Source organism: Solanum verrucosum, unplaced genomic scaffold, assembly GCF_900185275.1.
Source record: "Solanum verrucosum unplaced genomic scaffold, falcon-dt-bn FXZP01000280.1, whole genome shotgun sequence".
NCBI lineage: Eukaryota > Viridiplantae > Streptophyta > Magnoliopsida > Solanales > Solanaceae > Solanum > Solanum verrucosum.
The window spans coordinates 231,661-250,578 of NW_026019982.1; the positions used below are offsets into that span (position 1 = coordinate 231,661).

Consider the following 18,918-nt stretch of genomic DNA (forward strand, 5'->3'; position numbering starts at 1 on the left):
GGTAGGGTGAAAATAAATTTTTGAAATTGGAAATAATTTTTAAAAATAAACTTAATTTTTTTGGGGGGTGAGGGGCTGGTGGGGGAGGGGGTTTCAGGGTAAGGGTAGGGTAAAAAAATAAAAAAAATTGAAGTTGAAAAATATTTTTTCAACAAAAAGAATTGAGTTTTTCAAAAAAAAAAAATTGTATTGAAGTTTAAGGAAAGTTTTGGAAAATGTTTTTCATACTTTTTTGAAGGGGAGTCATTTCCCTTGAATTTGAGGAAAATGAGTTGATTTGGAAAATATTTTATCCAACCAAACATGAGAAAATTGGAAAACATTTTCCTTCATACCAAACACACCCTTAATCAAAGCTTTTTAACGAAAAAGACACTTATTTTAAGTTTTTTTCTTTTACACTAAAGTAATATTTCTGTTTTGAGACGAAGTAAATATTATATCTAGAACAAATTGCGTGTGGTGTGGATTGGACCCAGTCATTCTGTGTTGCCTTTGCCTTGATCTCTAAAGTCAAAATTTGACTAAAGCCCTAATTTGGTGAAGATCGAGGCTTCTAATTGTTCACGTTTTTTCCCTTTAAAATACATATTAGTATTTGACTTAAAGCCCCATTTGGCAACTTATTCATGTCGGTCCATCATTTAGCAATTTTGTTTCCTTGGTAATAGCCACTTGGAAGAAATTGACAAATAAATAACTATTTTTTGGACCGTTAACTAAATTTTAGTCATACATTTTAAAATTATTCGGTGTTTAGCTACTTTTCAATGTGGAAAGCAAGCAAACTTCACAAATTGTTGTTGAAGTTTGAACGGTTAGATGATTAGACTCAATTGACTATTTGTGGAATTTGAAATTTGTTCACATTTAAACTGTGGAAGTTTGTCATTATCAAAATTTGCATTGATAATAGTTTGAACCATTCGTTATATCTGAAACTTAAGCAAATCTTCATATTTAGATTGTGAAAAATTAAACATTGTGAACTATTCCTATAATTCAAATTGATAAATATTTAAACTCCATAAATTATTCGTAAAATTTAAAACTTCAACCAAATTTCATACTTAAACTATAAAGTCTGAACTTCATCAATTATTTCTTGAGTTTTATTTGTCAAAGTCTCATACTCCCAACGTATGTGTTGAAGTTGTTCATGTGCTATAAGCGATGGTATTTTTATTCAAAATCCATTTTAATTTTTTTGAAATAATCACAAAATAATATTTTAAATATTTCAAATGACAATCGTTCCCTCATCACAATTTTTTTAAAATTTTTTATGAGTAGCATTTACTCTTCCACGACTTTGCATGACTATAATCATTAATACGTCACTTAAATTGATGTGAAATACTTAGAATAAGTTGGTGTGATTTTTAATTTTTTTTAAAAAGCCTTTTCTTTTCAAAAGAATTGAGTGCTCCGCCAGCTGAGAGAAAATGAATATTTAAAAAAAGAGAAGAAACAGTGCTTAAATAAAGTTTAAAAGGATTCACGCGGATGAAGATGTGGATGTTGGTAAGCCACCCACACTTTGCCAGCTGCCTTGTCGGAGTTAACAGGCAACCAAACTCCCTCCCCCTCATCACGCACGTGATTCACACCTCCTTTCCCCCCTTGAAATCACACTTTTCGGCTTTTCTCCGAAGGGTCGATGACGTTTTAAATATTCCTTTCCTTTTATGATTAGAGAGATCGAGTCCTAATTATGAAATCATTTTTGGAAAATAATACTTTATTCTCAACGTGGAACTTTTTAATGCAGATGTTGAATCGAAATTTGAAACTTGTGGATACAAATTTTTAGCCATCTGAATTTTAAATTAATGATTTACACATAACTTGATGATTTTTTTAGAAAATAAGAATACAAAGCTAGCTCGTAAGGCCGTAATCGAACGGCTAATTCTATCTTAATGTGAATTTGAATTTAATTGACCCTAATACTGATATCATATGATGTAACATTTTTTAAAAAAATTTAGTACTACTTCTTTCATTCAATTTTGCTTGTAACAATACCATTTTATTCCTTAAAGGTAAAACATGAAAAATATAATAATTATTTTTTCCTGATATATGAAAATGAAAATGAAAATTTATTTTTAAAATAGTGTACAGATAAAAGTGAACGGAGTAGTAGTATATTCCTTCGTTTCCCGAAATTATGGAATTTAATTCCTAATTTCGTTGACTGTTGACTAAAATCGAGCTCCCTTTGCGCCTGCAGAACTTATACAATACGATTCGATGCTTGTACCTGAATGCAAAAAGAAAGATCACAAGTTTAATTTAAATTAAAAGTATAAATAAAACGCCATCGCTTTCTTGGTGGATGCATCAATATAACAATTGATACGAACGAACACATAGACCCAAAAATATAATCAAACACAATCCCCGCCTCTCTCTCTCTCTATTTCTCACTTTCTCTCTCTAGAGTTTGGTATCGTCTCTGTGAGAGGTGTAAACTTACGATTGCGACAAGAAGCTGAATCTTCAGACGATGTAGGATTAGAAATGGTGATAATCGCTTGTTAGTGAAGTAGCTCCAGATTCATTTTTCTAAGATCTACTCTACTGGTAAACTCTCCGATCACGTTTTTTTTGTTATTGTTATTGTGCTTTTGTTTTCATCAATTTCAGATTCGGTAAGTATTATTTGCATGTGTTTTTGTTGAATTCAGCTTGTTGATTGTCTAATTCTTGGTATTATCTCCCTTGCGAGTCTTCCGTGAGTTCTTATGAAGAGTGTTAATTCAATTGTTGTGTTTAGCCTAGTGAAATGTTCAATGTTCGGATTAGGAGAGGAGTAGAAACTGTATTGGTGCTGAAATTTGACTGTACGCCAGTTCATGAAAGATGAATTGCAAATCAATTTCTCGGTTGCTTTGGCAGATGGAAATGATATCAAACTTCTACTGAAATGATATTACGTAGTGTAGTGTAGTGTAGTTTGTTGTGATTTGGGTAGTACATTTGTTAGTTTTGATGCTTTTGATGAAAACTCATTTGTCAGCAAAGTAGGGTTGTTAAATTCAGCTTGTTGATTATCTAATTCTTGGTAATATCTTGCTTTTAGAGTCTTCCATGGGTTCTTAGTGGAGTTTTAATTAAATTGTTGTGTAAAGCCTAGTGAAATGATTAATGTTCGGATTAGGTACTGTATTGGTGCTGAATGTTGACAGCACTCCAGTTCATGAAAGATGAATCTGCAAATCAATTTATCTGTTGCTTCGGTAGTTAGAACCTAGATGATATCAAATTTCTTGTGAATTAATATTGCGTTGTGTAGTGTAGTGTAGTTTGATGTGATTTGGGTAGTACATTTGTTAGTTTTGATGAGTTAGACGAAAATTCATTTGCCAGCAAAGTTGGGTTGTTAAATTCACATTGTTGATTATTTAATTCTTGGTATTGTCTTGATTTTGAGTCTTCCATAGGTTCTTATGAGGAGTTCTAATTAAATTGTTATGTTGAGTCTAGTGAACGATCAATGTTCAGAGTTGGAACTGTATTGGTGCTGAATTCTGACTGCAATCCAGTTCATGAAAGATGAATTGCACATCAATTTATCGGTTGCTTCAGTAGTTAGAACCTAGATGATATCAAACTTCTACTGAATTGATATTGCGTTTTGTAGTGTAGTGTTGTTCAATGTGATTTGGGTAGTACATTTGATAGTTTTGATGCTTTCGACAAGAATTCATTTGCCAGCAAGTAGGGTTGTTAAATTCAGCTTGTTGATTATCTAATTCTTGGTATTATCGTGCTTTTTGAGTCTTTTGTGGGTTCTTATGATGAGTTTAAATTAAATTGTTGTGTTAAGCCTAGTGAAATGGTCAATGTTTGGATTCAGAAAAGTTTTTTCTTTTTTTTGATAAAAGTAACAGATTCAGAAAAGTTCATGAATTATGATTTTGCAAATTAATTTATTTGTTGCTTCGGTAGTTAGAACCTAGATGATATCATACTTCTACTGAATTGATATTGCGTTGTGTAGTGTAGTTTGATGTGATTTGGGTAGTACGTTTGTTACTTTTGACGCTTTTGACGAAAAGTCATTTGTCAGCAAAGTAAGGTTGGTTTGGGAAATAAATAGTAATGTTTGTAATTCTTTTATGAAGGTGTATTCTATAGGCTTAATGCACATAGTGTTTTTTTATTACATCTGCGCTGGTGTAAAACTATTTGGTAAGCAGCAAAACTCGGCACATTTTGAGGGTTAACCATAGTTCATTTCATTTGAAACTTTGCATACTGGAAGAGCAATCTGAAGCAATTTCTTAGGATTGAAATTTGGGATATCTTGTTTATATGTTGATCAATTCTCCAATGCACAGCACTTCACCACTTTAGATAGTTTAACGTCGCAATAATCTAAAGTTAAATTCATTCTCAAAAAAAATAATCTAAAGTTAAATCCAGATGAAGATCATTGAACTTCGCCTTTGGTTAATGCGTTCACACCTTCTCATATGTGGAGTTCTAGTTCCAGTAGCAGCGAAAAATACAAATGAAAGGTACTAGAATCACTGTACATTATTGTGGTATGAGGAGATCAGGAGACAAAGTGAAAAGACCATTCTGGAAGCCAAACACTCGAGCAACTTTGTAAAGTTGCAGTGTCACTATCTATTTTTCATCAGTATAAATTGATAGTGTTAATCTTTTCAGATGTCATCCTTGTTGCTGTCTGAGAGCGTTTGGATTGGCTTAAAAGTTGGTCAAACCTACTTTTAAGTCATTTTTAACTTTTGGGAGGGTTTGGTAAATTAAAAATAACTTAAAATAAGTTTAAAATGTCTTGAAAAAAGTTAAAAGTACGTACTCCCCTACTTTTTATTTTTTAACTTAAAAGTTACTAAAGTTTGACTTTTTAAAACTACTTTTTTAAGTTAAGCCAAACGGGCTCTGATTCTTGAAATAGAGATTCTTTATCCACTTCGATTATTTCCCTTATTTCTATTTCGTTTGGAAGCGGCAGGAGTTCCAATACTTTAGTGGTCCTTCAGTAGTTTTTGCTGCCATTCATGCTCTATCCCTTATGAGTCCTCTAAATACCTTTTAAAGTAATCATATAGAGCCATCTTTTTTAGAATCATGTTCGCTGACGTTCAAATATTTTGTGTTTGCAGATTTTACGGCTTCAAGCTTGGGCAGGTTTGAGGAGGAGAAGCTCCTTATTAATGATAGTTTGTCTAAGAACAAGTGTGAGATGAATAAGCTCTTTTATGGAGTAGCAGTGTCTAGGAGATCGTATTGCAATTAAACTATCTACTGGCATGGAAGAGAGAGGAGATGAAGTTGGGCCCTCAGAGCAGAGGTCCCCAGGGGCTGCATGTTGGCCTTCAGATTTCGTTGAAAAGTTTGGATCTGTTACTCTTGATAGTAAAGAAGAAAATTTGAGGAATAAGGAACTAAGTGAAAATGAAATACATGATAGGCTTCCATGTCAGACTGCTTCACAGATTCTCTGGAAAACTGGAACACTGTCAGACCCAATTCCAAATGGTTTCTACTCAGTTGTTGCTGTGAGCACCATAAAATTTCTTTTAGTTCCTATTCAACAGTGCTTGTTATTTGTTTTCCTTTGAATAATATATATACTTTTTGTTCTTTAGAAGCTGAACTAATGGATAATTTAGTATTCCACTTTAGTATTCCATTTGTTCCTTCTTGTATCTCCTAATGTGGATGCTGGCATGTGATTTTGACTAGCACTTGTTTTGATTTTATTTTAATGCCCTTTTCTTTATCCTTTTTGTCTCAGGAGAAAAGGCTCAAAGAGATTTTTGAAGATATTCCCACTTTTGATGAACTTCAGGCACTGGAGCTGGAGGGTTTAAGAGCAGATATTATACTTGTGGATTTTGAGAAAGACAAGAAGCTTTGTATGCTAAAGCAACTGATTCTTGCACTAGTGAAAGGTTTAGGCTCAAATCCTGCAGCTATTATAAAAAAGATAGCTGGATTGGTGGGTTTTCATATTTCTTTACTTTTTCTTCACTGTGCTATATAATAACACAGTATTTTCCTTTGCTTTGCTTTCTTTTTCTGCTTTTTCCATGTCAAATTACTTGTTTTCTTTATGGGGATGTTTCTTGAGTGGCCGTCCTGTGAATTTAACTCTGTTTTCTTGGGTTGCACAGAGATAATTAGAACATGTTCTGGGAATTATTCTTTCGTTGCTGCAGTTCTGTCCAGAACTTTTTCTTTCCCTATTTTCCCCCCCTAAGAGCCCTCTTTGTTATGTTTTTTTTCCCAATACACTCACAATAACCCACCTCTCTACCCCACAAAGGTAGGGGTAAGGTCTGCGTACACCCCATCTTCCCCAGACCCCATGTAGGAATATATTGGATATATGTTGTTGTTGTAGTCAAAGATAAAGGTCCAAGTTGATGTTAAGCATCTTCCATGGGCATACCATTTCTTAAAAAAATTTGATGTTAAGCATTTTCCATGGACATCTCATCATTTTATCTATTATTTGAATGACTCCTTACATAGGTATCTGATGTTTTCAAACGACCAAACCCTGAACTAAGTCCTTCTAAAGCTGCTCTTGAGGAAAGCTCTCACATTTCTGACATCCGAGGCATCCAGATGTTGGGTCAAATAAAGCATGGCTCCTGCCGTTCTCGAGCAATATTGTTCAAAGTATTAGCGGATACTGTAGGTGTTGAAAGTCAACTTGTTGTGGTAAGCTTTGCTCTGAAGGAAAAATGTTTGTAGTTCCCTTGTTTTTGTGAATTCCATGTTTTACCTCTAAACTCAGTACTGAAAAATGTTGCATTGCTAGTTCTTATGAATTCTCACCTTATTTTCTTTCTTTGCCATACTTTTCGTGAAATTTAACCTTATAATATTTCTATGTTTCCTAATTAGGGGTTGCCTGCTGAAGGAGCTTCTCAGTGTGCAGACTCATCTAAACATATGTCTGTTATAGTTGTGTTAAATTCTGTGGAACTGCTTGTCGACCTTATGCGTTTTCCGGGTCAACTTATTCCTCGATCAGCGAAGGCTATTTTCATGACCCACATATCTGCTGCTGGAGAGAGTGATTCTGCAGAAAATGATTCCTGTGATTCACCATTGGAGCCTAATAGTCCTCTTTATGGGTTTTCAGAGAGAATTGATCCTGAGAGGTTAGATCGAAATCTTTCTCACTTTTTAATTAATACTGTTCAAGTTTAATTGCTATAATCCTTTTCATCTTTTTCTGCTGCATTATCATTGTCAACATTTTCTGTTGCATTATCATTGTTGACATGTTGTAATCTGCAGGAAGTTCGTTTTTGCTGGTGAAGATGCAGTTTCATTTCTTCTTTTCCCTCATTCATTTTTAATTGATCTTTTTATATTCTACAGTTCCGAGAAAGATGATGCCCTTCAATGCCAGAGGAGACTAGAAGCATCTTCGAATGCTGCAGGACCTTCATTGAGGAATATCATGTTGCGGTCTAACACTTCAATTGACAGAAAATTAAGGTATTATTTCACTCGGCTAAGAAATCATGCTTTTACATAATAACACATTTCATTGTATCCTCTTTGAGCAAAAGAAATTCGGAATGTTCATCTGCTTTTTTACTCTCTGTTCTGTGGATCTTATTTCCTGTTGGATCTGTTTCTATGTGTCAGTTTCTCGCACAGCGAACCCAATATTGCTACTGCAGCTTGGAGAAGGAGCCGAAGGAAAGTTATTACTGAACAAAGGACTGCTAGTTCAAGGTTTACTTTTCTATGGCCATGACTCCTATTTCAATTGATTTCCCCTTACATATGCAATGAAGCTCTTTATCAGTTTTCCAATTTTGGATGAGATCATACCAACAAAAATACACTCTGGATCAAATCAGTTTTCTGATCTTTACAATTAACTTACTGAAAAATAAAATCATTTGAAGTCCTCTGATTGCAGTTTTCCCCTGCGGATCTGTCTCACTATGTTTCTAGTGTGACTGTTAGGGATGTGTATATAATTAACATGCAAATAGGTGTTCCGTTTCGAGCTGGTGATGTTATTTTCTAAATTTTGATTAGAACTTAATGAACTAAGAAAATGTCTTTGCACAAGCATGTGGGTAATCAGAATAATGTTGCAGGGCAAGCAATGTTTGGTTTAATATCAGGTCTATTTATAATGCTGGGTAGCTTAAACTGCAGAGTTTGATGTGCCTTTGAAACGTAGTATTTGAAATCTCTGTGTTATGAGATCTTGTATATAATGTGCGTTTATATTGGTGAATTCTCAAGTGTCTCAAAATTACTTGGTTTGCATCACACAGTACTGGATCCTTAGTTTAAAAATCTGAAGTTTACATGGTGATGCAATAGTATGGCTTTTTTCGAGATGATCCTGAAAATGGAGAACACACATGTATATGTGCAATTTCACTGTTACTAGTTACTCGAAAGTGATGAATGAAATTTACCAGCTTTCCTGGATTGATCTAAAAGTAGCTTGTTGAGAAATTGAACATCGTGCTTGGTTTAGACTATTACAAATAGTCGGTGACAACTTGTAAGCATTTACACTTTTCTGTGATTTATATTTATAGGGAACAAATGATTCTGTTTTTTGATAGGTAACAAATGGAACAAGCATGGCATAAGGTCTCATTCACCACTTGCATAAATTTGTGCGGTTGTTTTAAAACTATGAATATCTTGTTTCTGAACAGTTAGCTTGGTTTTTTCTTTTTGAGCTGGTTGTTCTAGTGTGACTAGTAGGATTTTTGAATTGTTTTAATTTTCATTATTGGTCTTTTTCTCATTTATTTATTTACTTTTGTTACTGCTTCATTTTGTGCTTAATTTGTAACACCACTTTGAATAAGCTATATTGAACTGACATTAGTTTTAGAAGACTTGATGATTTCCCTTCTTTTTGTCGTTGTTTCAAACATGTCTTATGATCCATGAAAAATGAATCTGGCATCTCACATGTACTTGTATACCATTTATTTATTTACTTTTATCACTGCTCCATTTTGTGGTTAAATTGTAACAGCAAATTGACTCAGCTAATATTGAACTAGCAAACTTTAGAAGGCTCTTTGAAGATTTCCCTTATTTTCTTTGTTTTTAAACATATCTTATAATCCATGAAAAAAAGAAGAAAATTTGGCATCTCACATGTACATGTATAGCAGCCTGGTTTGAATAAAGAGTCCTAGACGTGTAGTTATATCTTTGAGAGCTTCTCAGTATTTTTTTAATCAATCTCCACAAATCAGAAGATATTTTTGTCACGCTAAAGAGGTATCATATAGGTTACAAACAATGTTACAGAAAGTTGTAAGGTTGCAATGTATTCTTCAACACATCTAGGGACTCTCTTTATCTCCATTAAACTGAGCTGTTCATTTTACTGTAATGGATGGTTTCGTCTAATTATGTTCTTCTCTCACTTCAAATCTCTAGTCCGGAGCATCCTTCATTTCGAGCACGTGCCCGGTCTATGCTTAGTGGTGATACGAAAACATTCAGAGATTATTCAGATGATGTTGCTTCATCAAGGTATTGAATTCTGGTCTTGTTTTCAGTTTCCTATGAGTTTTTATCAGTATATCAGCAAAACATTGACATGCATAAAACACTCAAATTGTTCTTTTTGTTCCTGCCGTTATTTTTGGTTCATCTCACATGTTATTGCCCATTCATATTTAGGGTGCCCACTTCCCAGTTCACAATACTTTGGTTCATTCGCTTGAGTTGTCGATCAGAGAGGCTAATGTTGCTTAAAATGAACTGCTGAATGCAATATTTTTATGTTAATTAAGCATGTTTTCTGCAGAAGACACAAGTGCATACCTCAGCAGCCACCTCATATGAAAATATTTCTGTTGATGAAATTCCATTAAGTTAATAGTGTCTTCAAACATGGATCTTTGCCTTCCTAATCAGTTGTCTTAGCTACTAATTTTTGATGAAAAGGCTTAATAGCTATTGAGGATGGGTTTTTGCATAGCTGATAGAGTTAGTACAAGAGTGCATATGAATACTAATCTAGGATTTCAGTGTGTTGGTATTTGGTTCTATTACCGTTGTAATTTTTTATAAATTATTCCAAACTTATAAGATACAATTTTGTCAATATTTCCCCTTACTCGATAGCTATTATTTGTTCTTTAAAATATTTGATGTAGTAATTATGTTTCTTAAGACTCTAATTTGGAAGTGTTTTGATATTACTTCGATAATGATGACACATTTCAGTTTACAAATCATTAAAGCGAAAAAGAACAGATTGAACAAATATAAGTCCTTTGTAGTGGAACTAATAAGACGTAATAATTGACTTGAGATGGATGGCGATTAGTTTCTTGGTAGAAGAATTTTGAGTACTGGGTGTTCCATCCTATGTCTTTTTTACCTCATCTTTTTGTGGAGCGTCTCAGAGTAGAGTTATAATGTTGCATAATTTCTCCCTTTAAAATGGGATAATGGTCTAAACTCTGTTCATCTTTAGTCTATATGACACAACCATTACCTTTTGATGTTTTATGGGATGGGTAACCAAGAGTTATATATATTTATGTGAGTTAAAATTTCCATAATCTCTTCTCTTCTAATATATGCACGCTCTTTAAATTTACCTGTTTAATAGTGGATCGACTTGTGAAGACTTTTGAGCATAATAAACCTTCATCATTGTCAGAAAATTTGCTGAATTTTGACTATTTCTATCCACAGGTCAGAAGGAGCATCTACATCTGAACCACGTAGGTTACGAAGAAGAAGTATTAGTATTACTCCAGAAATTGGCGATGACATCGTAAGGTAGATATTGTAATAATATGATCATCATCATAAATGTCTTCACTCGTAGTTTATAGGCGCGCGCATCTTTTTGGTATTAATTTGCACAAGTGAGAATTTATTTGATGCTAAATTGCGTTATTATCTATCTTTCGTGATATATTCCAAGAATGTTAGTAAGCACCTTATGTTTTCTGTACGAAAAAAAGAACTTATTGCTTAGAACTTGTGCCTGGATATAGGTGTACTTCATCACAATATGGACACTGTCAGAAATATTGCTAAGAAGACTTAGCAACCAATTCCTTCTTTAACTTATGCCATTTTTTGTGTCATGCACGAAACCAGGGCGGTTCGAGCAATGAATGAAGCAATGAAGCAGAATCGAAGAGAACAAGGGGAAAATAGCTCATCCCCCCATTCTTCAAATGACAGAGGCGGGGCATTGGATCTTCAAAAAAATGTATGCTACCGTTTCTCTCTGGTTTTGAGGTTCCTAATACTTTGATGTCTTTCACTCTGGAAATAGTTGAGTTTTGTTTCCGCCTACCGGTTCAAATGAGCGGCAGTATACACTCTTGTTGAATTTTTTTCTCGATTCTGTGGCTGTCTTTTTCTCTAGGGATCTTTCACTCTCTTAATTTCGCTGTAATGAAGTTGCATACGAGTATCTTTTGGAGTTGTTTTCCTCTTAATAAATGAATGTTATAATCTTAGTTCATGGTGAAAAATAATGGGAACTCTGATTATTACAATATTCTATCTTAACCCTAATTGAATTATACGAAACAGTATTTGATGGATTGTCTCTTTTCTATTTCTTTGTGTTGGCCAAACGATTTGTATTTTAGGTGTCTGATTTTCACCATGACGACCCTGATATATCGGGTGGACAGTCTTCCATGTTTGCATTGTCAAGAGAGCACATGAGCTCCCAGAAGGCAATATCATTACCCTCGTCTCCCCATGAATTCAGGAGGCAGGCTCTGGAAGGAAGGGGGCAGATGAATGACAAAATGGTCTCAACCTGGAATAGGATTTTGGAATCGCCGATGTTCCTGAATAAACCTCTTCTACCTTTTGAAGAATGGAATATAGACTTCTCTGAGTTGACTGTTGGCACTCGTATTGGGATTGGTGAGTTTATTTTAAATCATTTTTTCAAGTAGCACTGTTGTATTTTATGCTTCATTTTTTTGTTTTAAAATCATTTGGTTACACTTATTGCTTTAGTACCAACTATTGAGTCCACAATGAGCTGATTTGAGACTGTTGTCATTGCTCCTTGGGCTTAGCCTGCCAACTATTATACTAATACTGATTGATCATGCTCTGTGAACTTTGATGAGTGAGAAGCCTTGGTTAATGTTTATCATAATGTGTTTGATCACTTTGTGCTTTGAGTTTGGTATAGAAAACAGCTTAGATTTTCCACTTTCATCAAGCTATCCTAGGAAGGTGGTTACAGGGACTTTATGCAAAGAGCAGGCTCTGAGAAGTATAGATACAATGTAATGGTCTATAGAGTTGGTTATTTATGAGGTCACATCATCATACATAATAGTTTGTGGAACTGCATAATGAAAAGTAGTTCATTTTCTCAAAACTATGGGCTGTAAGGAATAGGAACATAATACGGTTTTGGCTTGATATACGGTGTGGTCAACTACATCGAAAAGTGAAGCCCTTTATCTATTTTCCGCAAAGCCTTTTTAGCTACAAAAATGTTTTTTTTGGGGGTGGTGTGGGGTGATTAGTTATTTTGGTAATGATTTTCAAACCGTTTTCTGGAGAATTTATATCGCAAGATTTCTTTGGAAATCATCAAAGGCACCTAAAAAGTGGCGTGCTTTGTGGGGAGTCCTATTGGCGGCAATAACTTAGGAAGGAGATAATTGTAACTGGGTGGTGTTGTTCATGTAAGGAGCATGGGTAGACTGTTGGTCACCTTCTTTAGTTGTAGGTCCAACCCATACTTATGCTTTCTGGCAGGGATTATACTATATTAAACATTTGGTAGATGCTCCCAACTCCCAAGAACAATAGCAGATACATGTCTAGTGGTAAGAGCGCAATACTTGTATTTATGGAATGAGGAGGAAATTCCATGATGTATAGATAGATTGTTAGAATTATAGGAGGCTTACCTTTGTTCAGTTGAACACTATCTTAGTTCACCAACAAAAGGTACATGATGTATAAGCAAAAAAGATCAAATGGAGTGCGCATTGGAGACAATGCGATACCAGGGAATGGTGTTATGCCTACACCATATAGAGAGCAAACTGTCTTACAGCATTAGATCCGAAAAGATGTATATGATGTGGATACACATAGAGCTAAAGAATTAAAATGAGAAACATAATAAAGTTAGGTTCGCTACTAAAAAATTTAGAAGTCTTCTACTTAAATATATCTTCAAAGTGATCAAGGTCCAAATATATGCTTTCCTATGTTCTGTTGATCTGCATTTTCTTCCACACTCTGAATATGTATTTGGGAGTTTGAGGTCTAAACAATCTGGCTATATTTGCAGGATTCTTTGGAGAAGTTTTTCGAGGAATTTGGAATGGAACTGATGTTGCGATTAAAGTTTTCCTGGAGCAAGATCTTACAGAGGAAAACATGGAGGACTTCTGCAATGAGATCTCAATCCTTAGGTATTGTGTCTTTCTAGGATTGGGCAAATTCCTTTTGGCTTCGAAATGTTCTAATAAGTTTTTCTTTCTTTTTGCTTTCTCAGCCGCCTTCGGCATCCAAATGGTATTTCTCTTCTCTTTCCCTTTTCACGTATTGGCTTTTCTTTCTTACTTGGCTCTATAATATTGCTCCTTCCTTTCACGGTTGCAGTTATATTGTTTCTTGGTGCATGCACAACGCCTCCTCATTTGTCGATGGTTACTGAATTCATGGAGATGGGATCTCTATATTTTTTGATCCATTTAAGTGGTCAAAAGAAGAGAGTTAACTGGCGGAGGAGACTCAAGATGCTTCGTGACATATGCAGGTTGGTTTGTTGTTGGTCTTTGGTGTTGCAAGATAACTTGGTGGTTCTTAACGCTTTTTAGTGATTCTCTTTTCTTTTATCTTTTAATTAATGCTCCTGTAAATTTTTTGTTTAAAGCATCAATGAATGTCCAGGGGTCTCAAAACACAAAATGATATAGCAGGAAAGCTCTTTAAATGTAACTTGAAAAAAATGATTTGATATATTTGGTAGGTATTCTAATAATACCCGCATTCTCTTTTGCATGCCTTAGTACAGACTTGTGATGCTGATTGTTTAAATTTGATCCATCTTTGTTTCTGCAATTAAATAATCTGTTGCATGATGAAGTTCCATGTCCTTCCGAGACATTCTTTTTCTATGAATGCTGATTACAATCCCTTCAACACATGTTAATTACATACAAACCATGTAATTTTTTTTTTATTACATAATGCTTCAAAAGCTTCTACATAAAATACCTCAACCATGCTTCTACTTTTATATTTCTCAAGGACGGGATTTATGATTAGTTTCTTGCTTCTGTTGGCAACTAAGAGGGTTGATGTGCATGCATCGGATGAAGATAGTCCATCGTGATCTAAAAAGTGCAAACTGCCTTGTGAACAAGCACTGGAGTGTCAAAATATGTGATTTTGGGCTCTCGAAAATAATGACAGATGCACCTATGAGAGATACTGCAGCAGCTGGCACTCCTGAATGGATGGCTCCAGAGCTCATCCGAAACGAGTCTTATACAGAAAAATGTGACATTTTTAGTCTTGGCGTGATAATGTGGGAACTTTGTACCCTAGAAAGACCATGGCACGGTGTACCACCAGAGAGGGTACGCTATATTTAACCTCTCCTTTGTTATGGTTAATTGTTTTTTCTTATGTCTTGGAAGTTAGTGTCTTATTTCCACATGGCTACATCAAGTAACAACTGCCTTGTGCCCATTTTCAGGTAGTTTATATTGTTGCCAATGAAGGATCAAGGCTAGAGATACCTGAAGGACCCCTTGGCCAACTAATTGCAGGTATTTCTGGCGTAATGTATAACTAAATGCAATGGACCCATGTATTTCACCGTTCTTCTGTTCGTCTCCATAATGTTCTCCTTTTTAGCTTTTTGACGTCCCTGACTCATCGTTTTTTTCATTTCAGACTGTTGGGCTGAGCCCAACGAAAGACCAAGTTGCGGGGAAATTCTCACCCGACTGGTAGAGTGCGAGTATTCACTCTGTTAGTGCAATCTGTTTTGTCTGTACAGAAAAAACATGGTAGAGGTGTTAACAATGTCCGGCTCAAGTTGTAGTAACTGTGTGATTTTCCAGTTTTAGAAAAAATATCGTGTATGTAGAAATATAGTTGAAACGTTCAGCCTTTTTGTGAAATCAAATGCAGAGTTCGTTTACCTAATATTCTACAATTCCACTCCTTGCAAGCAGAACCGGGACCCAAATTTGATTTAGCGATCATCCTCCTCTTTATCCCAATTTGAGCAAAGTGCAGCAGTGGTCAATGCACAAAACCATAATGCATATATAGAGATCTGGATATTTAATACATTATCTGACTAAATAAAACTCTTTGAGGCACTGGACATGGGATAATTGTGTCGACATTTTGCTCCTTGCATCAATCAGATATCAGGCGCCTGTTTAGGGCAGCTTCAAAGCGGCTCAAGGAGTCTGCCCTCATCTCTGTACTCATGTCATTCTCAGGTGCGGGATAGTAATCTTCTCTCAGTTGTACATCTCTTAAGTTCGGGATCCTAAGAAAGAACATCATGAAATGTTCATGTGCTGTTCCATGGATGAAGAGTTTTCTGAGAGTGACACATTCTTGTAGCAGCCCAGCTGCTGGTAGGGATAGACACCTTTGGTTAACGTCCCTATCTTGTGGTGGCCAGTAATCAAGTTCAGTAAGGCTCAAATTTCCAATCCCAAACAGATAAAACCTTTCCCACAAGCTCAAATCCATCTGCCCTGATGGTGCGGTGTGTGCATAACCTATGGTATCTCCACAATCCAAATGCATCTTGGATAGCATAGGATAGTATAGAAGAGTGCTCAGTCCAAATTCTCGCCCCGAAGGTTTTGACCATAGCCTGCAATCTCCTTCCACTTTAATGTTGATCTCTTCTAAGTTAGGACAGTCTTCAAGACCTGCAGCTGTTAAAGGAGTCAGAAGTTCACCAACCTCAATCCAAAGAGAGAGGGATTGCAGCTGATCCCATGATCGTCCACTATATCCACTAGCATGGCCATTAACTTCCTCATACTTGCATCTTTTCTGTTGTTTAAACATGAATGCATCTTCCTCGCATTCAAATGTGTCCCCAGAACCAGCAGAGTTGCTTGATGCCTCACCTCCATCATTCACATTAAGATCAAACCCGTATCCATAACCATCAAGATCTTCAAATTCTTCAACGCTATCCCACACACAATCAATGTGAAGCCTTTGGATCCGTTCTTGTATTGGCTCCAATGCTTTCAATGAATAAGAGGCTCCAAGATTCTTGCAGCAAGATATCTTGACATCAACCAACGTATTCTTAAGCAAAGAAGCTAGTGTCCTCATGCCCCTCATAGTAATCTTTTTACAACCTTGAATCTCAAACTTGGTTAACCTCGAACACCCTCTACCGATAGCTATCAAACCCATATCATTCAAGTCCCCCACATTCCTTATGGACAACGATTGAAGCCCTTCACAAAGAGCCACTCCGTCCAACTTTGATTCAATTGGCATAGAAACACCATGGAATTGCCCCAACTTCAACGATCTCAATTTGGGGCATTTCTTATTCAAAATTTCCAACGCAGAACCGGTGTCTCTAACATTATTACAAACATCTAAAACAAGCTCTTCAAGTATTGGAAGACCAGAAAATACCTCAATCAAAGTTGAAACACTAAACTTTGCGTCCTCTTGAGTGAACCCCTCATCATTTCGATCACCCCTAGCGTTTGACAAAGCTGAAGTATCAGCCAAATGAAGCACTGATAATTTGGGACAATTGTTAGCTATAGAAACCAAACCTTCATCACCAACAAACCCAATGTACCTGGGATCAAACATACAAGCAACACGAAACTCCTTCATATTGGGGCAAGCTCGCGTTATCGAGCTAATCTCATCAGACTTAAACCCTTCAGGAAAACTCGAATTCAAGAGATTTAAGCTCGTGAGATTAGCTGCAACTGCAGGATGAGATTCAAGTGCGACAGGAATATCATCTGTCCAGCAGTAAAAATTGGACAAATCTAGCGAATGAAGCTTTGGGAAATTCTCTGTAAATAGCATATTGAGCTCCTCCCCAGCTGATAATTGCGGACGCTGATGCCATCGAACAAGCTTGATTTCCTTGAGGTTTGGCCATAACGGAGGCAAGATCCTTAGGGTACACGGGTTGCGCGTGTACAGAACAAGGGAAGTGATGGACGGAAACGCGTGGTGGAGGAGTTGGGCGATTAAGAAAGGGTCAGCAACGGCGGTGGGGGAGAGGAGTGGATGACCCCAAGGTGAGATAAGGGAGAGGTCAAGGTGAGTAACGGATCTGAAGCAAGTGGGTAACATGAAGAGGTCACGGACGTTGCCACGGAGCGTGAGGGAGGAGCGCGTGGAACGTTCGAGGACGAGCCATTTCCGGCAGACGAGGGAGGTGGAGTTGCGGCTGCGGACGTCCGAGACGGCGGCGATGATGTTGGAGAGGATGACATCGGGGAGGTCGCTAATGGTGGTGATACAAGTAAGCTGTGCAGCCATTGATAGGCTTTCAGTTTGGGAACAGTTAGAATTTTTGGGTTGTTGTAATTGGGAAGGTTTTGGGAAATTGGGTTTAAGAGTTTGAGATGGGGATGAGGGTTGTGTACATATTGATAGTCATTTTTTCTTTTCTTTTCTTGTCCGATGTTCGGTATTTATGATGTTCAGTATCTACTGTCGATAATTGATATTTGTTATTTGTGTTAATAGTTTAACATTCTGTTTGGATGGTTGTTATGTATTGTTTTTTTGTCGTTATATATTGTCATACATCAATAATATTAGGGTACGAGATAGAATTACTAACAAAACCTAGAACTGAATTCAATCTCTGTTAGCTACTCAATCATTAGGTGATTTGTCTAGTACAAGTTACATTTCTTATGAAATATTTTGAATGATTGAACTGTGAGCAGGTTATACTCGCCACAAAGTACTTCCTTAGGGTTTCAAAAAATAATACTAAATAAAAACAAAATATTAAGATAACGACACGATCATATCAAATTAATCATTACAAAATAAGACTTTTCATCTTACCCAAGAATGAGGTTAAACGATATAATACAATAATAAAAATTAAATAATAATCAAAATAAATACTATATAATATTTAAACTAACAATAACAACCATCCAAATAAGAGAAAAAATTACCGTCCAACATCTAAAATTGACACAATTTTAAATATGATATCCTATTAATATAAGTTTTTACTTTTTTTAAAAAATAAATAAATAAATTTGGGGCACTACTTTTGAATGAATAATGGAACTTTTTGGATATAAAAAAGTACAGACAACATTATGAAGTGGAGTAAATTTTATCCGAATTATCCTAAGGTATATTATAGAGGCAGTATATTCTTATATTAAAAAAATAATATATACTCAAAAACTTTATAAGGTGCACGAATGAGTATCAAATTGACTCCTAAACAGAATTTCTTTCTTTAATCAACTATTTCATATAAAGCTCCATTTATTATTCTGTCTTTACTTCTACAATGGAAAAAAGTCAAAAATATCTTTAAATTGTATGAAATGAACAAAAATACTCTTCATTTATAATCTGATTCAAAAATATTTTTGCTGTCAATATTTAGTTTAAACATACCTTTATTGTTATATAATAGGTTAAAAATAAGGAACCTCATTGGACCAAACTACAAACGTATGACAATTTTGTTCATTTGACCCTTTTTCGTCCCTAAAATATCCTAAAAGATTTTTGTGCTCTTATACTAATAACATACGTGTTAGTAATAAACATATAATTATTTATTTATTTTTTAATGAGAATGTGTAATAATAATGTACATCCAAAATTATTAGAAAAATATCGTGGCATTTTAGGATAGAATATAAGAAGAAGGATCTA

General features: G+C 35.4%; 2 protein-coding genes across 3 annotated transcripts; one reads left to right on the forward strand and one right to left on the reverse strand.

Moving 5' to 3' along the window:
- Positions 1-2,381: 2,381 nt before the first annotated feature.
- Positions 2,382-15,183, forward strand: LOC125817736 (probable serine/threonine-protein kinase SIS8). Of its 2 annotated transcripts, XM_049497281.1 has the most exons (17): positions 2,382-2,589; positions 5,145-5,540; positions 5,780-5,983; positions 6,520-6,711; positions 6,898-7,157; positions 7,381-7,500; positions 7,654-7,743; positions 9,439-9,534; positions 10,711-10,797; positions 11,125-11,239; positions 11,628-11,913; positions 13,313-13,436; positions 13,520-13,539; positions 13,627-13,783; positions 14,321-14,609; positions 14,729-14,801; positions 14,929-15,183. In XM_049497281.1, exons 2-17 carry the CDS (start codon positions 5,292-5,294, stop codon positions 15,009-15,011), a joined length of 2,445 nt encoding a protein of 814 aa, XP_049353238.1. In that variant the 5' UTR covers positions 2,382-2,589; positions 5,145-5,291; the 3' UTR covers positions 15,012-15,183. The 2 variants fall into 2 exon arrangements, with proteins under 2 accessions (XP_049353238.1, XP_049353240.1); XM_049497283.1 differs by lacking the exons at positions 14,729-14,801; positions 14,929-15,183 and having other exon boundaries at positions 14,278-14,552.
- On the reverse strand, positions 14,134-17,633 carry LOC125817737 (F-box/LRR-repeat MAX2 homolog A). The gene has a single exon (XM_049497284.1). The coding sequence runs from the start codon at positions 17,536-17,538 to the stop codon at positions 15,403-15,405; it is 2,136 nt and encodes a 711-aa protein (XP_049353241.1). The 5' UTR covers positions 17,539-17,633; the 3' UTR covers positions 14,134-15,402.
- Positions 17,634-18,918: the final 1,285 nt, after the last annotated feature.